The 19980-nt window shown below is 30.0% G+C and overlaps 1 protein-coding gene across 1 annotated transcript; it reads right to left on the reverse strand.

Moving 5' to 3' along the window:
• Positions 1–1313: 1313 nt before the first annotated feature.
• On the reverse strand, positions 1314–3074 carry LOC145840402 (uncharacterized). The gene is made up of 7 exons (XM_082947654.1): positions 2991–3074; positions 2699–2761; positions 2600–2641; positions 2306–2450; positions 2011–2195; positions 1711–1861; positions 1314–1524 (listed from the first exon to the last, which is right to left on the reverse strand). Exons 1-7 carry the CDS (start codon positions 3001–3003, stop codon positions 1398–1400), a joined length of 726 nt encoding a protein of 241 aa, XP_082803780.1. The 5' UTR covers positions 3004–3074; the 3' UTR covers positions 1314–1397.
• Positions 3075–19980: the final 16906 nt, after the last annotated feature.

The following is a 19980-nucleotide window of genomic DNA, read 5'->3' on the forward strand; positions in this document are numbered from 1 at the left end:
GTCACTGTGGTAGTGACTACATGGGAAAAACATCTTAAAGGTTTAATCTAATAATCGATCAGCATATTCCCAAAATCTTGAAAAGCTAGTTTTATGGTCGATCAGAGAAACCTACAAAAAATACTTCTCGGCGATGGGGCAACATTTGTTGGACAATCTTTAATGTGTGAAAAATTAAAATAAAGAGAACTTTTCAGTTTTAGTGAGAGGGGAGATCTCTTTTCAGCTACATATTCTAGAAGCCTATTGCATTCAAACTCAAGGCCCAGTTAATGTAAACAGAAAACGTTCGTTACCAAACTAGATTTTTAAAATCCTTATATTAAGTAGTTTTAAAGTAATTGGTTTCGCGTAAATTTTTACTCTTCTTTATTACGTTATTTCATACTTTAAAACTTTTAACTACAGTATACTTTTATTTCAATTTATATTCAGTTTAATTTAGTAAGATACAGTTTTTGACAAGACTTACTTCGAAAGTATTCAAATAAATTAAAGTAAAAAATTTAAATGTGTTATTTAATATTTTTTTATAAGTTATGCACCGGAAAAAAGTTGTTCTAATTAGTTTTTCAATAATGAACCTATACTAAGCTTTAACATGAAAATTCCTTTAAAACAAGACAAGATTGTATCACATTAAGTAAAAAATTATATAGTATGCACATTTTTCAATAGGTTATAATATTGCGGAGAACTCTTTTAAGCTACTTATTCTAGAAGCCTTATACATTTAATTTTTCAAAAGGTTACATTAAAACATTATATCTTAAAACTGACAAACTTAACAATTTGTAAATGATTTAATCTACATATTGATTGTGAACATATAAGGTTTGTACATAAAAGAAAGTACTAAGTTTTTAATAAATAAAATATACTATCAAAATTTTGGTAAAATAATATAAACTAGGTACTTTTTAGTTTGATAATAATTTTAATTTTATCTGTTTTAATTATTATAAACTTCTCCATACATTATAAATCTTTTTAGGTAGTTTGAATAAAACCTGAAATTGATAGTTTAAAAAATTTACTTTGTGATGCATGTCATTTTAATTATAATATTTCTTTGTGCTACAGTAAATTTCTTAAAGGCTTACTATACAAAAATTAATGTTTTAAATCTTTAATTAAAAACAGTATTGAAAAATTTAACTGAGTAGTTTTACTATTAAAAGAATTACAAAACTATTATCTTTAACAAATATTTAATTAACATTTTTTATTGCGGTGACTAATAAGGTTTAAAATTATGCTATAAGATATATTATAAACATGTGTATAACACTTTAAATAATAACAAAAATCAGTTTTCATAAAATAATTTATTTTACAAATTAAGCTTTGTCGTTTATTTCACAAACACAGAAGTGTATCAGCTAAACTGCAGAGTTTTAATCAACGCAGAGAAATCTGACTTTGAAGTCGTTGCATCTTTTATTAGTAGGTTGTCGATCATTTCTGCAATACAAACCGTTTGATGGACTTATTGAAATATTGTTGCCGGATGCTGCAGCTGGCCTGTAGTAAAAAAAAAATTCTATGATAAAATTAATTAACTAAGAAAAACTTATTAGTTTTTAGACTTATTAAAAGACAATATATAAAAATTTCTATATATAAATAATTAATGTATCTAAAAATCAACACAAAGTATTTATTGAAAAAGTTACATAGTTAAAATTAATCTAAAACATAGATTCTCACCTTCCATCAGCAAGTTGGGCTTCAATTGCAACAGGGTTTTGACAAATTTGGCCTGGATTTTCAAGTCTCAAGTTTTTTAAGATTTCCCAATCCCCAACACCACCCGGCCTATCTCTATTAAAGAATCTCGTCCAAGTTAGGTTGCATTTTTCTTCAAAATTTTTATTAGTTTATTAGTTTTTATTTTTAGTTTCAGTATGTTAAGACCTAAGTTTTCATAAAACTTTTAGAACTTAGTCTAATACAAACAAACATTCTTTAAGTTCTGTTTGAAAATTAGGAATCTTTTTTGAAACAAACTTTCAATCTTATCGACACAAGTCCAAGACACATTTACATATTTGTAGGTATAGACACAGGGATCACCAAATACACTATTAGATGCATAAATAAGACAAGATTGTTTTCCATTGCACGAAGTCTCGATCTTTTTCTGTGCTCCCAACGCGCTACATCCTCTTAGCGGTACGCTCCATTTTCCACAGCTGTTTTTTTTTTTTTGAAATGAAATAGCTTTTATTCAAATAGTTTGTTTATTTAACTGATTGTAGTATTTTGTAAAAATAAGGTTAATGGAATCAAAAGCTGAACTTACATGTCAGGGTTAGTTCTTCCATATGATGCAGATTTGATTAATATTTTCTTGTCTTTAGGACAGCTTATAGGCAGCCTTCTATATTCACAAATAATTCTATTTTGAACTTGAGCGGCAGGCATATCATCAGAGTAACTAATCCGATCTTTTTATAAACAACATAAAATAAAGTTAAACAACTCTAAACAGACTTACAGCAGTATTTAGTATCACATACTCAATTCTACGTGTAAAAAAACATTACACACAATTACTTATTCGTAAATTGATTTTATAAAATATATTTTTACGTACCGTTATACATATCATCTTCAATCATAGAGTCTTCTAAAGTATCTGTTCAAAAGTTTTAATTTATTTTGTTGTCTTTAAATTATCTTTAAAATATGTTACCGTAAGCATTTTCTGAGCGTGCAAGGCTAAACAAGACGAAAACCGCAAGATACTTCATCAAATCTGTAAAATATATAGTTTATATTTGATTAATTATTGAATTGTTTTTTTTTTTGAAAAGTATAATGTTATTTTTAAAATTTCCAAAAATGCTTAAAAATACTGAAACATTTTTTGTTGTGTTTTTTTTTTAATTTTTAGGTTTTTGTTTTATTTCATAAACTACTGATTTTTTCCTGTTTTCAAACTTAAATTTTATATTTTGTTAATAATTCAACAAAAAAAAACTTACTATTTCTAGCCATTCTTTTGTGAATTAAATTTGCAAATAAATAAGTAAAATAACTGCGAATCCACAAGCTTTTGTTGTTTTTTTTTTTCAGTTTCCTTGTAGATATATCGTTCTTTGTTGATGTAAGCGGAAAAAGTTGTCGCAAAGTACGGAAAACGTGTTCATAATAAATTGAGAAAAAAATATTGCACATAGTTTTAAATTAAACCTTCCGGGTAAGTGATGAAATTTTCTACAATGTATTTTTAAACAAAAATTAGCTTTAGAGCTTATCTTGTCATTGACATACTTGTTAAATACATTTTAAAGTCAATATTGAGTAAAAAATTCAAAAATATAACTGGCTAATAATAATTTATTTTATGTTATAAATCTCATTAATTTGATTTAAAAGTATTTCTTTTTTAATTTTTTTTAAAGATAGTTGTTACCATCTAACAATTAAACCCAAGTTTTACATTGTTTTTACTAGTTGATGCTGTTTATTTATCTACTCTTGTCAAAATGCTTAAACTTATGTTTTGTTTTATTTTTTCACAAAAGTTTCTTAGATTAGATCAGGGGTCGGCATGTACTTGATGTTCGCGGGCCAAATTTTAAGTTTCTTAAATCTTCGCGGGCCGCAGTTTTAGTTTTAGTGACACTAAAATATAACTTTTATTTTTATTCAGTTTTATATTTTTTATGACTTTTAGCTACACATAGAATACCTATTTAAATCATAATTATTTAATGGATAAAAATTTTTCTAGATTAATATACTCAAGACTTAATAACCTATGTACTATCTTTAAAAGTTTATAAGATTAACTTAATATATTTTCCACTTTACTAACAACCTAATTTTTTTTTTTTTAATCAAGTTGAAAACCATCTATAAGCCACTTTTATATATGTTTTATATTGTCAACTACATTTTCATATTTAGAAAAATGTTAACTGTTGAAAATAGTTTTTACGTTTTAAATAAATTGCGCGTTTTAAAAATTCTGTAGCTAGGTAGCTAAATAAATTTAAGACATATATGTTATGTAAAAAATATAACAACTTTTTAACATAGTTAATGCTTGAATACTTTAATAAAATACCTTATTAGTAATCATTTAGTCCATTACATGGTTGCCACTTTAAAATTAAAATTTCTGAATTACATAAAACAAGCCAGAGTTTATTAAATGTTAAAAATGTTAAAAACTTGCTTTGAAAAAACAAAAGCTTTAATACTCAAGTAAGGTGTCATCATAAAAAAATACAAAATGTTTAAAACAACAAGTAAAAAGTTATAATTAATAAACTTCAATACAGTCATAAAAAATATTCCGAGAATTCAAAGATTTATTCAAAGTGTTTGAAATAAAAAAATCAAACGTACACCTAAGTTTTGTAAAATGTCTTAAATAGGTTTAACTAAGTGTGAGTTTTTCAATTAGTTTGTTTGTTTGGCAACCCTGTTTTAAATAAAACTCACGAAATAAAAAAATAACGAAGTATTTTGACAGTGAAATAAATATATACAGCAAAAAAAAATTATTATAAGTTAGCTCGAATGGACAGTTAAGTTTCTTGAATACTGTTAACAAAAGTATAAAATATTGTTAAAACATTAATTAAGTAGAATATTTTTTTATTGATATTTCTAGCAATTATTTATTGCTTTATCTGCAATAAAAAAATTGCTTATAAAAAAGAGTTAATTAGAAGTATAAAATGATTTATAAGAATCACAAAACGTTAATTAGGAGTTGTGGCGAAAAAAAAAATCGCTAAAGTCAGTTTTAACAAAGCAAATGTTATCTTAAGTAACTACATACTTATCAGAAAAATTTTTCAAGGTATGTTATAAAGTAGCAAAAGGAAATACTCAAAAGAAGACACCGTTTAGATTTGAAAACTTTTTTAATGAATTTGTGTTGGTGGTAGTATAATGTTTTTGTTAATTTCTTCAGTGACAACAAAAAGTCGCTTTTAAGCAATTTCTGATATTTCAAAGTCAAATAAATCAAGTTAGGACTTTAATCGATCTATTAAGATGAAATCAACAACAAATGCTGCTCACCTGAGAACATTTATTTGAGATTTTTTTACTAACTTAGTAGAAGTATTATCAAAACATATAGTTTAAAAATGACCACCTCTTTACATTGTTGTGCGTAGAAATGAATATAAAATACACAGAAAACTTCTAGAAAAATCAAATATGTCAAAACAAAAATTTAAATATCACTATTTATTATTTTTGTTTTATTTTAAATATTTTTGTGTACACTTAAATATAACATGAAGTGATAAAAAATTTATAAGAGAAACTTAGGTATAAACTACATGTCAAACAAAATAACTAAGTTGTAAAAAAATTCTATTTTAGTTAATTACTGTGATTGAAATAATAAATATGATAATTGTTGTATAAGGTTTTACATACATTTGAGAAGGTTAAAAAATTTAAACTGCGAAATCATATGAATCTGATTACCTACAAGGGGTGTTAAAGATAGTAAAATTTAAATAAAGGTCATACTTAAAACCACCATTATTACTAATTTTGTAAAAAAAATTCCTTTGTTGCATATACATAACATATTTCAAACAAAAAACATTTGCGCTATTTTTAACTATTAGAAAGAATGTAAACAGTTTTAGGGTTGCGAATAATTTTTGATTTTTTTTCCTGGTTTTCTGATTTTTTTCCATGTTTTTAAAAGTGCAAGTTTTTTAGTCTATTTTAGTATAAATTAAGTTTAAAAAAAAATATCTAAAATAGTATAGCAACATTAAAAAGATACTGTTAGGCGACTTTGAATGTGTTTTTCAATAAATAAAATCGTTGAGAACAAAAAACATATTTATATGATAGATCTTTTGTGTAAAGTCGAAGTTTCATTACTTTACATGTAAAAGTTGTTTAAAACTCAATTTTTTTTTCGAAAATTCTATAGTTCCAGATTTTTTAGCCTAAATTGTCAAATTTCAAGTTTTTTCAAAACTCAAGGCTTTTTGGCAACAATTATTGTTCACATTTATATGTAAACAAAAATAAAAACAATATTTTCAATTATAGCAGCTGCTAGACTTAAAACTTAATGTATATCTTAATTACAACAAAAACTATGAAATGAACAAAACATACATCATTAAGTTTACTTCGCACTGTTCAAAGTAAAAAATCCTGCCTTAGTGATCTAAAAATTATCCTTATATTGAAAAAAAAATCTAAGTCAAAAATAAAAACGCCTTAATTGGCCTGATATTTGAAAAGTTTATAAGTTAGCCTGACTTAGTCTAAGTGTATGGCAATGTTAGGTTGTTTATTTGCTTAAATTTAAACTATTTTGATTAACAATACACAGACTCAACAAGTTTATCATCCTTAAATCTAGTTTATATATAATTGGTTTTTCCAAAAAAGAGCATCTGTGTATATAGGTGTGCAGTTCAACGAAAATAACTTAAACTGCCAAAAAGTTTTGTTTATAAAATAAAAATGTATACTGAACAAAAACTAATTTATTTATGTCGTATTTTTGTTTTAAATGTGTCTATACATTCTTAGATATTGTATATAAAAACAGTTATAATCGAAAACTATGCTTAAATTGAACTTACTTTAACTTAAATAAATGTTTTAAAAGTAGTTTAAAAATGAACATCTCTGTACATTGGTGTGCATAGGAATTAACTTAAAGTGCACTGAAAACTTATACAACATTCAAAATGTGTTAAAATTTAAATAAAATAAACCTTATTTCTTTTTATTATGATGTTTTTAATGTTTTAGTGTACACTTAAATATCGTGATAAATATCTAAAGTACAAGTTACATACAAAACAATATATATTAACTGCGAGGAATGACATTTTTCTAAATTACTGTGAATTACTTTGTACACAAGGGAATTATTTGTATTTTGTTCATTTACTTAATAAGTGTTATATAAATAACTTACTGAGTCCAAGTACTTTAAAGACTGTTTTTAAGATCATAATGTGTCATTGTAAGAAGAAAGTTATTATAAAACTGAGAAAAAAACACAGCTCGAATTATAATCTGTTTTTTTTTACAGTTTTAACCAGTGAAGCATTTTAATTGGTTCGAAATTCTTTACAAGGACTTCAAATAAAACTAATCAAATTTAAACAAACTAAAATAATTTTACCATAAAAATAAAAAAATAAACTTAGAATATATTTTTGCTCAGCGGGCCACATTTCCATGCTCGCGAGCCGCAGAATTTTCTTTCGCGGGCCGCATTCCATTCAAAAAAAAAAAACGTGCTCGCGGGTCGCAATTGGCCCGCGGGCCGCAGTTTGCCGACCCCTGGATTAGATCAAATCAATTTTTCTTATGGCAAATACGACATACAAGTAAAGACATCAAAAAAAGAACTTTTCCCAATTTATTTGTAATACATTGCATTTAAGTTACTTTATTTAAAAGCCACACTTCTACACGGGCCGGCTACAGTAGAAAGGTTTTGGAAATTTCATTATTTATAAATGTATGCAAATGAAATAATCTAATAATACAGCGTTACATAATTAGTACTTTGACCTATCCAAACATATTTTACCTAAATTTTTAAATATAAAGCGTCACGCCTATCCTACCTTACCTAACAGTTTGAAAAAGAATTAAAACTTTTTTAGTTTAATTTTAAGTTTTTGTCCGTAACATTCACATAAATAAACAACAAAAAAAGTTAGCTTGCCAGCTTTTACCACCGTCACGCTATTTAAATTTTTTTGAAAACAACCTAAATGTAAATTTTTATATAGTGATATACCGGATCTACTACTTAAGATCCGGCCGGTTCCGGATCTAGTTTTTAATTTAAGATCCGGCCAGTTTTGGTTCCGCATTCGAATCTAAAATTTTTTAAGTTTTATGAAGTTTCAATAAGGGAAAAACATGTAAAAGTTTACAAATATTTTGTTAAAAAACACAACGTGATTGCCTAAATGTTTTATTTAAACACTAGGAAAAAACCTTTGTAAAAAAACCACGAATCTACCTATACCAAATCTCACTTTAAATGTTAGATTTCAAGCTATTTATACGATTAATTTCGAATTTTATACTTGTATGATGTAAAAAAATTAAATTAAATGCTATAATACTTTAAAGAAGTAACGAACTTTTTTTATGAAAGGCTAAACATTAGACTTTCATTTACAATAACTTCTTTAGCAACTTTTTACGGGTGGGTGTCAGAATGACACAGCGACAAAATGACACGGTGCGTCACTTTGGCACGGTGCGTCACTTTGACACGGAGGGTCACTTTGGCACGGCGACAAAATGACACGGTGCGTCACTTTGGCACAGCGACAAAATGACACGGTGGGTCACTCTGGCACGGTGCGTCACTTTGGCACAGAGGGTCACTTTGGCACGGCGACTAAATGACACGGTGCGTCACTTTGGCACAGCGACAAAATGACACGGTGCGTCACTTTGGCACAGGGGGTCACTTTGGCACAGCGACAAAACGACACGGTGCGTCACTTTGGCACGCAGGGTCACTTTGGCACGGCGACAAAACGACACGGTGCGTCACTTTGGCACGGAGGGTCACTTTGGCACAGCAACAAAATGACACGGAGCGTCACTTTGGCACAGAGGGTCACTTTGGCACAGCGACAAAACGACACGGTGCGTCACTTTGGCACGGAGGGTCACTTTGGCACGGCGACAAAACGACACGGTGCGTCACTTTGGCACGGAGGGTCACTTTGGCACAGCAACAAAATGACACGGAGCGTCACTTTGGCACAGAGGGTCACTTTGGCACAGCGACAAAACGACACGGTGCGTCACTTTGGCACGGAGGGTCACTTTGGCACAGCGACAGAATGACACGGAGCGTCACTTTGGCACAGCGACAAAACGACACGGTGCGTCACTTTGGCACGCAGGGTCACTTTGGCACAGCGACAAAATGACACGGTACGTCACTATAGCATGGATTAACAAACTTATAAGCAAAACTAAACTTCTTCAGTAATATAACTTTTAATTGTTAAATTTTGATAGTTATTAGTTAAAGAAAAAAATTATTATATTTTTTCCAAACTATAGTACCTTGATACATTTGAAAGTATACATGATACAATGCTTTAAAATTTAAGTCATAGGATAAAAACAAAAATATTCTTAAGTTTTATTTTTTACGTTTCACGACTTTTCATATTTATGTAATGAATAAAATTTAGTACTTTTTGTTAAACGTTTAATTAATTATTATCAGGAATTGACTTATTTCGTTGTAAGAATAAGTCATGCGTGTTTTAACTCTAGTTTTTAATAATACAGAGTTTAGCTGCCTTTGTAATAACTAGCCAGTTATATTAAAAATGTTTAATATTTTAACCTAGTAGTTTGTTTAAACATAAAAGTTTTTTTATTACTTTTTTTTTATACGACAAAAGGTTATCGCTCGAAAAGTTATACCAAAGAACACTTCAGTTATCGAGTCGTAAATCATATGCTTTAACAATCTATTACGAGCAGTTAGAAATAATTTTTTTTAATGTTAAGTCCTAAATTTCCAAAAACATACAAAAAAATATTCAACCAAAGTTAATAAGTTAGGATGTTTACTTAAAACTCTGTATTGAAAACGTATAATAAACTTATCTAAAAGCAAATAATTAAAATAAACGGTCATGGAGCCTAAATTTATGAAAAAATAAAAATAGTGATAGGAACAGTTAAGAGAAAATTAAGAGTCTGATGCAACTATTCATGGGCATTTATATATTTATCACTTTTAAGAAAATTAAGCACTGAAGTTATACAACTTGAGTTCTAACAAATCAAAATTAGTTATTCTTAAAAATAGTTTATTAAATGTTAAGTTTATCGTCAATTTAGTTATTTCTATTAAAGTTAAAGTTTCTATAAGTCTTTTTTATTTTTACAAAACTTTGTAGCCTAAAATATAAAGAATTAAACTTAGAGTATGACAGATATTATAGTATTTTTTTGCATATAAGGAATCAAATAGCATTTATACTATTAGTTTTAGTATTATAATAGTAAGAAAAATTGTACTTTGTTAAAGCAAGTCTACAATAGTCTATTACAAGTGTGTAATAGTGATTTATTGAGTTTTATTTAAAGAGGTGCTTGATGTAGGGAATGTTTTGCTAAAAAAACTAACTTATTTTCGGTTATTTGTACTTATACTTTTATCTATGCATTTTTAGTGCTTAGGTGCACAATTTTATTTGCGAAAGAGCATTATACTTCTACTTCTAAATGCACGATATATGTTACAACTTACATAAGTCGCATAGAGGCGCAAATTTAAATCTTTTAAGTCAAGTGCACAATGATTTTTAGAAGATGTTGATACTAACGTAATCGTCAGGGAACGCAGTATTTTAGTTCAAAATTACAACGTATTAAGTCGCCAAAAGAGCGCAAGTATTACTTTTTTAAGCATAAAAACGTAAAATAAGAATCGCATTAGAATTTAGAATTACAACAGCAGAAAAGTTGTTTTCGATAATGTCTGAGTTTTATTTTATAAAACAAATTTTCCTCTGTGTTTACACCTACTAGTTTATTGTTTTGATGTGATGAATGATTGATCTAAAATGTAAATTGTATTTTTTAAATCAGAATGTTGCTGAAGTTTACAAAATATTTTTATATGAGTTTTTATCTTTCTAGTCGTAAAATGGCAAGTCATTTTTTAATTTTTATTACTCGTTTCAAGTTCTAGTACAAAACTGTGTTTAAGTTTTTCCATTCGAAAGAAATCAAAAATAAATTCCCTTTAACTTTGCCAGTCGTGTTTTGTTAAAAAAGTTGCTGCTTTTGCATCTTTGTGAACGTTGTATGATACAACAGTACATTTATTAAGTACAGCTTTTAAGAACACCTTACACCTTACTACTGCTTAAAAATGAGTATGTTGTTTATAAGTACGAAGATGGACAACAGAAGGTATAAACATTACGTGTTTCACTTTATTATATGAAGTCAAAATCAATAATTCCTGCGGTCTTTGTTTTCAAAGTTAAACAATGTGATTGTTGCTGATTCTACAAAACCGGTTGGAAGACAGGAAACCGAAAAGTTTCCTAGAAAAACAAGATCGTTGTCCATACCAATGAAGATTGAAGTTTCACAACAAATTGTTCCCTCCCTTATTAACCACCGTGTCATTTTGTCGCTGTGCTAAATAAACCCTCCGTGTCATTTTGTCGCTGTGCAAAAGTGACCCTCCGTGCCAAAGTGACGCACCGTGTCGTTTTGTCGCTGTGCAAAAGTGACCCTGCGTGCCAAAGTGACGCACCGTGTCGTTTTGTCGCTGTGCCAAAGTGACCCTGCGTGCCAAAGTGACGCACCGTGTCGTTTTGTCGCTGTGCCAAAGTGACCCTGCGTGCCAAAGTGACGCACCGTGTCGTTTTGTCGCTGTGCCAAAGTGACCCTGCGTGCCAAAGTGACGCACCGTGTCGTTTTGTCGCTGTGCCAAAGTGACCCTCCGTGCCAAAGTGACGCACCGTGTCGTTTTGTCGCTGTGCCAAAGTGACCCTCCGTGCCAAAGTGACGCATCGTGTTGTTTTGTCGCTGTGCCAAAGTGACCCTCTGTGCCAAAGTGACGCACCGTGCCAGAGTGACTCACCGTGTCATTTTGTCGCTGTGCCAAAGTGACGCACCGTGTCATTTTGTCGCCGTGCCATAGTGACCCTCCGTGCCAAAGTGACGCACCGTGCCAAGGTGACGCACCGTGTCTTTTTGTCGCTGTGCCAAAGTGACGCACCGTGTCTATTTGACGACCGTGTCATTTTGTCGCTGTGTCATTCTGATCCGCTCCCACTTTTTACATATACAAAAGTAAGTCATTTGGTAAATTACATTTACTCATATCAACGCCATTAAGCTACAAAGAAACTTGTTTTTTCAAGTTATGAAATGAAAGGTTTTTGTTGGTTTTTTGAAGCAACCAGTTCCGCTTTTTTCGTACAAGTTACCAGCTTCTGAAAACAAACTTGAAGAACAAACAGAAGATGCTGGTGCCGAAAGATACTTTTTTGCAAACCTGGCAAGATGTTTTTTTTTTTTAGTTCCAAAAGGCTTCAGCTTCTTTAACTTCTTCAGCAGATAAATTTTCTTCAGCCAAAAAAACCTTAATTTCTTTCTCGATTTCCTAATCAACTGAATCTTGTTGCTCAATTCGTGAGTGCTTGCACTTCTTTTCGATTTAAATGTAGAATAGAACGATAAATATTTTTGTAAACATCATTTGTAGGTATTTGAGCTTTAGGTTTATTAGGCGGTACTAGAGGAACTTGATCACTTTGACCAGTCTCACGACAACTATCATTTTTACTTGTGATTTCAGTAGCATTTCTTGAGTTTGAGATTAGCAGGGAAAAAGCCAAGTCGATACCGTGGATCAACAGCTGTTGTGAGTAAAAACAAGTCGTTATCATATAGGTTTATCCGTGTGCTGTTATTAGTAGTATAAAAGCTTCTTTCAAAAGCCTCCCCTATACTTTCTGCCAAGGTTACCAAGGTAGTAGAACTACTTCGATCTAGACTTGCTGGACAGCTTTATGGTTAAAAAAATTTTTGGTACTGTTGCATGCGGGGTTACACTTGACAGCAATGCGTTGTTTTTACTACTTTTCTGCATTAATAAAGACACAAGCAGTTCATTAGAGAGGCCAACAAGTTTTCATTCATCAGCTGTAAAAATATTTGCGGGTTTAAATTTGTTGTTCTTATTTATAATTTTTGTAATTTTTTCAGCATTAGGTAGGTTGAGTTCAACGTTTTTTCAACATCTTGAAAAATGTTAAAAGGTTTTTTTGCATTGAAACTGATGAAATTAAAGTGACCTGGGTTTATTTTATATTTCTCGCACGCTGTAGAAAAATGGTTAAAGTAGTTTGACGGGCCTTGGTTATTTACACAATTGTATTACTTTCTGAAAACAGTAAATCTTTTATTATCAGTTGAAACGTGTAAATAAAATAGAGTGCTTCAGCTGGTGAAATATTCAACCTTAATGTTAAATGCATTGTCGCGCGGAAAAAGGTAAATGCGATTCATATTAACACCCAAATTTTCAAGCATCTCCTTTATGTTTTCACAAATATTAAAGCCAGTGTGAGAACCTTATATTTCCTTACAGTGCAAAGCTCGGTGTTTGTACTCAAAGCTTTCATTTAACCAGTGAGCTCTTAAAGAAAGATATGATTTTTTTCTAGCAACATATGACAAAGTTTATTTCTAACACAAGAGAATATTACCTATGAAATATCAGACTTAAAAAATAAAAATAAAAACTAAAATAGTTTATTTTTTTTTGATTTATCTTTTTTTTGTATAACGTATGTAATAGTATTGTATACCACGTTTATCTATAGTGGATGGAATATAATTATAAACGTATATTGATTGATTTTATTGTTTAAATTCAATGGTTTTGAGTGAAAGAAATCTTACTGTGATATTTTTTAAAGTTCTACGTGTCCGATTATAACGCGACGGTGTGTCTCCTAATATTTGCTGAGTCAGCAAAAAAAAAGGCCTTTTTTTTTAATTTTTATTTGACAGTTGTTTTGTTGTTTTTATTTAAAAAGTAATCAACTAAATATTTTTTTGTTTGGAAATCAATTACAACAGGTATAAATCAAAGAATTGATACATAGAACGATGATTAGAAAAACTTGGACACTACTGTTTTGATTAAAAGACCCTTTGCTTTCTACAATTGAATACAAGTTATTATATCTTAAACTGCTTTTGTTATATGATAATTATTCAAAGTTTTAACTTTAGAATTAACATTAAGCCGAAGATATTCCAACATTTTAAATATTAATGCTTTCTGATATTCACGTTTTTCATTGAATTCAAACTATTTCAAGTTTATAAAATTATTTTAAGTATCTATAAGACATCAAATTATTTCGTTTATTACTTGTTAGCGTTTTCAAACCAAACTGTTTATTACGAATTATTCGGAAACATTGCGCAACAATTAAAAAGGAAGGTCGTAGTAAGTGCGGCCGATTTCCTTCCACAGGTTTCCCTCCCTTATCTCCTCCATGTACTTCTTTATAACTTCGACATGCCCATCCCTCCTTTCGCCCAACTGCGCCAACTGCTTGCGCGTTTCCTTCAAAAGGTTCAAGTTCTTGACCTTTCTGGCAACGAGCTTGGCTCTTTTCTCCTTGAAAGTTTCGAGGAGCTTGTCGGTTTCCGCGTGCAAGACTTGGATCGTGTAATTTTCCACCCGCGCGTACTGGGCATCGAAATACCTTATCCAAGCATCGTCCTTTTTATCATAGTAAGTTTTGTGGATTTCGATTCTCTTCTTCCATATTTTCTGGAGGTTCCTTTTGAGCCTGGCAGCTTCGATTTTGAGCTGCTCAATTTCGTCGACGACCTCCGGGGAACCGTTGTGGCGGATGATGGACCTTTTTTCGAGGTACTTCCAATCGTGTCGCTCGTCGTGGTAGAAGTCGACGTTATCGGGCGTGCACCAGTTGCCCCCGTCGTACTCCGTCAAATTGTGCTTTTCCAACAGCTTTCTCTGGTAGTACTGCTTGGGGGTCTTCGGCTGCTGGAAGTAAAAAACCTTCCTCTCGAAGACGCCGTTGTCGCCCCTGCAAAGCTTCCCTCCGTTCAAAGGCCTGAAGCGTTTTTTTTTAATTTAAACAAAAACTCGTACAATCATGTGCATACATTCCAAAAGCAAGTTGACGCACAATTTAAAAACTAAAGCGGCAAACTCACACGGGGTCGTTGCAAAAGCGCACTCTCAGCTGCGCCACCCACGTCGCCTCCTCCTCGTCGTTCCGCCTCGCCAGCTCGTCGACGGTCGGCCAGTTCTCGGGCGCCTCGAAAGTGTCCATTCCCAACCAGTGCTCCGCGTCCGACCACATTCGCAGCCACTTCTTGTAGTCCTGCCCGGCTCCGTGGTTGAACTTGTTCACTCCCCGGTCCTCCGCGAACGTCAGCTCCTCGATCCTGCTCCTGTTGTTGCCGAGGAAGAGGCAGTGCGTGGTGGGCGACCACTGGCTCCAGCTGCCGTCGACCGCCCCGTCCGGGTACCACTCCAGCTCGTCGCTGGCCTGATTGTCGATTTGCACCCACGCGAGGTCGTAGTAGTCCATCGTCGACCCGTTCTGCCGGCGTTTTTCAGTGAAAATTTTTGTACAGTTAGCTTAATTTTTTGCTTTAAGGATAATTAGTGTTGTTAGGATTAACAGGGGTGTACAGGAAAATTTAAACTCGGACAATTCAAAATCCGACAGTTCAAATTCTTAAAAAGTTGTTTAATTTGTTAAAACTCAAAAAGTAAAATATATCTAAGAAAAAATAAAGATAAGTATTTAGGTCTTACTGATATCTACAAGCCATTTTTTATTTTCTGCAAAATTATAAATATAATTTGTGATATGGCTAAAACAAGTTTTATATACAAATATTTTTTTTAGTTATAGATATATTTTAAATATTTATGACTTTGCAAATAAGAATTAAAATGGCTTGTATGTATTAATAAGACCGATGCTAATGTAACCAATTGACAGATACTCTAACCTGAAGTTCAAGCTCATCCACTAACGTCTGAAACAATTTATCAAAACAATCTAGTGCGTTTTATACAACTGTGAGCTTAGGTTTTTGCGGTTACAAATAAACAGTGAGCTTAATTAACAAATTAATTCAATTGATCGTGCAACACATTTTCAAACAACTGACGATGTAGTATCTTTCTCCGGTCCAGTCCACGTCGTTCATGCCAACCCCGTAGAACAGCTCCGCCTCCCGCATCACCTTCAGGGAGTAGTTTGAAGACGGCAGGTTGTCGTAGTCTATCCACTCCTCGAACTCCGTCAAGAACTCCGGGTCTATTTGCCCGGCCTTCCCCGGAATGTGGGCCTTCCAACCCCGGGTTGCCGCCAGCAACATGAACATCACCACGGCAGCTTTCATGCTCGATGTAGTTTTAATAGTCTGAAACGTTTCGTTATAAGTTTAATGTGAGGTTTGAGTAAAGTTTTTTTTGATCGTTCGTTATCGGGTGCGTGTTTTCTATTTTCCTGTGCGACCCCTGAATATAACTAGAACAAAGGTAGTAAAAAAGAGAATGAATACAAAAAACCTTCTTTATTTCGAATTTCTTTATAAGACTGTGTACTATAAATTCATAACCATCTATTAACTTTTTGCCATCAAGAAAAATTTTGTGTTTTTTGAAATGATTTAGTTTTCATAATATTTTCGTAGGAAAAAAAGTATAAGTGTATAGATTTTTCAATGTTATTTTTCAATGATTATACAAGTCCTAGTGTTTCCTTCTTAAATAGTAAAATATATACCAACTTGCATTAATTTTTCATTATTTTAACATAAAAATCATAGTTTTACAATTTATTTTCTTATAAATAGCTGCTCAAGACTGCTACTTGTTTGTTTTCAAGAATATATTTTGTTTTTAATTAAAGTATGATTTTTAGCTAAATTATTTCAACTAGAACTGTTTGACTAAGTAATTTATTTTCATATCAATGAATATGTTTTTCTGTTATTAAGACAAGTAAAATACTAATTTTTATTAGTACTTCATTTTTAAGTTTCTTATGTATAAAAGTGTTCGTCAATAACAACAGGACCTAGCTTTATACTTAAATTGTTTTTATAAAAACTAAAGAACTGATTACTTATTATAACTTTGCATTATGTTTTATTAGTATTTTCAAACTTTAAAATTTGAATGTACCTGAGAAAGTTTTAAACAGTTGTGTAGTAGACAGTTAAGCAGTTTTCCAAATTGTATTATTAAAAGCTATTACACATAATATTCTTTTATTGAACAAAAAAAAGTTCTATCCCATTTAAAAAGTCTAGACACGCTCCTGTTTGTTATTTATTAACATGTCTTGTTTTCATATCAAGAAGTTTTCGTTTAATAATATTATCACATTTTTATTTCACTGTTGTATTTAAATAAGCTTTATTTCAAAACACTACAATAAGTTTGTTAAAAAAAGAATATAGAAACAAAAACTTGAATAAACAGCTATGAATTACTAATTTGACAATTAAGTATTTTTAAAACAAAAGCCTCAATACAAAGGATACTTAAAAACCAGTTCTAGTTTATAAGCAAAACTTGTTCTTTTTTTTTGACAAGGTCTTTCTATAAAACTTAGAACAATGTTTTGTGTTTGTATGAGAAGAAAACGCTGATATTTTATACTAACGATAACAATGTTTTATTCAACGTACTTATAAATAATAGATATTAATCTAGTTGTATATAACTTTTACTATTGTTATCAGTTATGTAAACAGTTAAGATTTATTGATACAGTTAAAAGCTATACAAATCTATTTTAAGTGTAGACCATAGTTAATATGTATTAGCAGAAAATCACATTGTACTGTTTAAAGTTTATAAAATTTATTTAATCTACATGTTACTTTCTTAATAACCACTTTTCAGTAATTATTAATTTGTTACTTATTAGTAAAATTTTGTACTCTTTTTGCATTATACCTTGTACTGTACTACTAGAATACAATCTAGCTCAAGTATTAGTATAAGTTAACTTGGTATGTTAATTTAGATTATGTAAAATTACGTAAACACATTTTAAAGTTGTTTTACGTAACTGATATAGACTACAACTTTAAATAATGTATTTTTCTACATAATACTTATTTACCGTTATATACTTAATATTTAATCGAAAACTACTTTGTTTCATGTTTTCTTTAACATCAAAATTTTATCAACTCATAAAAATTTTCATTAAAAATTCAATATTTTGACTTTTTCATCATTTATTGTAAGGTAGGTACGTACTCTTATCTGCTTTCAAAATGCGTGCCTTAACTATGTCCCTACTGTTTTATCCGCAAAATGAAATTTTATTTTTCTACTTTAATAATTAACTATGTACATTATTTACAAAATTATTAAGATGTAATACCATAGTTCTGTTCTAGGTATTAGTTAGTAGAAATCAGATATAATGTTTTACTTAACGATTATTTGTAAACTAAAAATTTACTTGAAAACTTTGCATTTAAACTGTTGATAAATACTAAAAGTATTTATCACCTTTCTATGAAATCATGTAAGTTAGCTTAGCTTTGAAACTAAAAAAACTAGCATTTTTTATTAAGGTTTTGAGCATTAAATCACTCTTCATTTAGCATTTATTAAAATTTCTTTTGCAACTGGAAAAATGAAAAACGTGAAAAAGCAAGGAAACTAGTTGTTAAGACTGAGTCTTAACTTAATATATATATTTATTTTCCTCGCAACAGTTTAAAAAAAAATCTTCTTTTTAATTATAAACGCTAGCTTAGTTAAGCTCATTACAAAATACAAACTACTAAACTTTCAAAAATTCACTTCAATAAAATTATAACAGTGCATTCTGTTTTTCTTTATATACAGACTATTGTTGGTCGTCAAATAAATAAGTAACTTTGTTATAAAAGTTTTGTAAACAGTATAAAACTGCGAGCAAAACAGCATTTCCGTGTCTAAGTATGTTTTAAAAAGTTCAAACTTAAATTTTAAGTTAGTTCGTGTTTATATTAAGTGACGTATTACAGAAGTACTGCACATAAATGCTTTATTTCCTTTACAGTTGGCAACTTATGTTTAGGTGCAAAAAGGTGCTACAATGCCTTATTTTTATATTATGCCTTTATTAGTAAAGTACTATTACAAGAAAAATTTGCTCTCAGGACACAATTCAAAGAAAAGTCGTTCCAAGGGTAGCCGTAATCAAAAAAATGGACTCGCTCAATTCAAACCGATTCCAACAGTTATAAACTTATGTTCAATATTAAAATAATTAAAATTATTTTTAGTCTCTAAGCTAGTTATCAAAAACTAAGTTGTACTAATAGTATTAAATAAAGCCTAAAAAAATCGTAAAAGTACATTAAGATACGAATTTTAACAAACTGCTGTAAGCTTTAATAACAAGTTAAACACTACAATATCAAATGTAAGAAAACAATTTTACTGTTAAACTAACTAAAGTAAACTGAACTATCAAACTGTTGTTAATGTATAAAAAAAATTTTTAAAAAGAAAGTTTTTAACTAGAAAAGTCTTTTCAAGATTTTTGAAATTTTTACATTAAAACTTAAAATAATACAATTTAACACACTGTCCAAAACCCTGATTCGTGTTATAGTGCGTATATGTATTTTATTTTGTATTTTATTCAAAGTCATTTTGAAAAACTAACCAATTGGAAAATCTAGAAAAGTTAAACTCACAAATATTTTGTAACATTTTTTGATTTCTAAAAGTTTTTTACTTATAAAGAAACTTAATTAGAATAAAACAAATTTTTATGTTTTGCTTCATTTTTAAAAATTATATACTAAAAAAGGAAATACAAAATTAATTAAAAAACATTTTCATGTTGATTTGGTTTTTATTTAGTTTAATGAAATTACAATTTAACTTTGTTATATTTCTTTTTAATACTGTTACATTTTAGTTTCAGAAAGTTATGCCGTTTGAGAATGTCACCTATGCAAAACTGACGACTATTGGTAAACTTGCGACTTTTCAAATGTGATGCTATGCAAAAGTGGATACTCGTGCAAAAATGAAGACCCTTGCAAAAGTGACGATTAACTTGAATGAAAATGAATCGGATGAGAGGCAAATTATTAGGGTTGGAAATGTACGAGTGTAAACTTTATTCGGATATGTGCATGGGTTGGAACTGAGCGTGCCACATATAACACATTTTTCAAATAATTTTGTAAAACAAATTAATATTTATTGACAGTCTGTTTGCTATACAAAAAGCAAAACAGACCATCGAAACAGAAATCTTTTGTTATTCTTTACTTCTTAAAACGTTGTGGAGTTAATATGATTATGTACTTTCAATTTTTTGTTATGTTTAGCTCTCTTTAGACAAAGCTGTTATCATTTTGCTCTAGTTACTGCATTAAAAGAAACATCTTAACTGT

The sequence above is a fragment of the Thalia democratica genome, chromosome 7, assembly GCF_965202585.1.
Source record: "Thalia democratica chromosome 7, ktThaDemo2.hap1.1, whole genome shotgun sequence".
NCBI classification, from domain to species: domain Eukaryota; kingdom Metazoa; phylum Chordata; class Thaliacea; order Salpida; family Salpidae; genus Thalia; species Thalia democratica.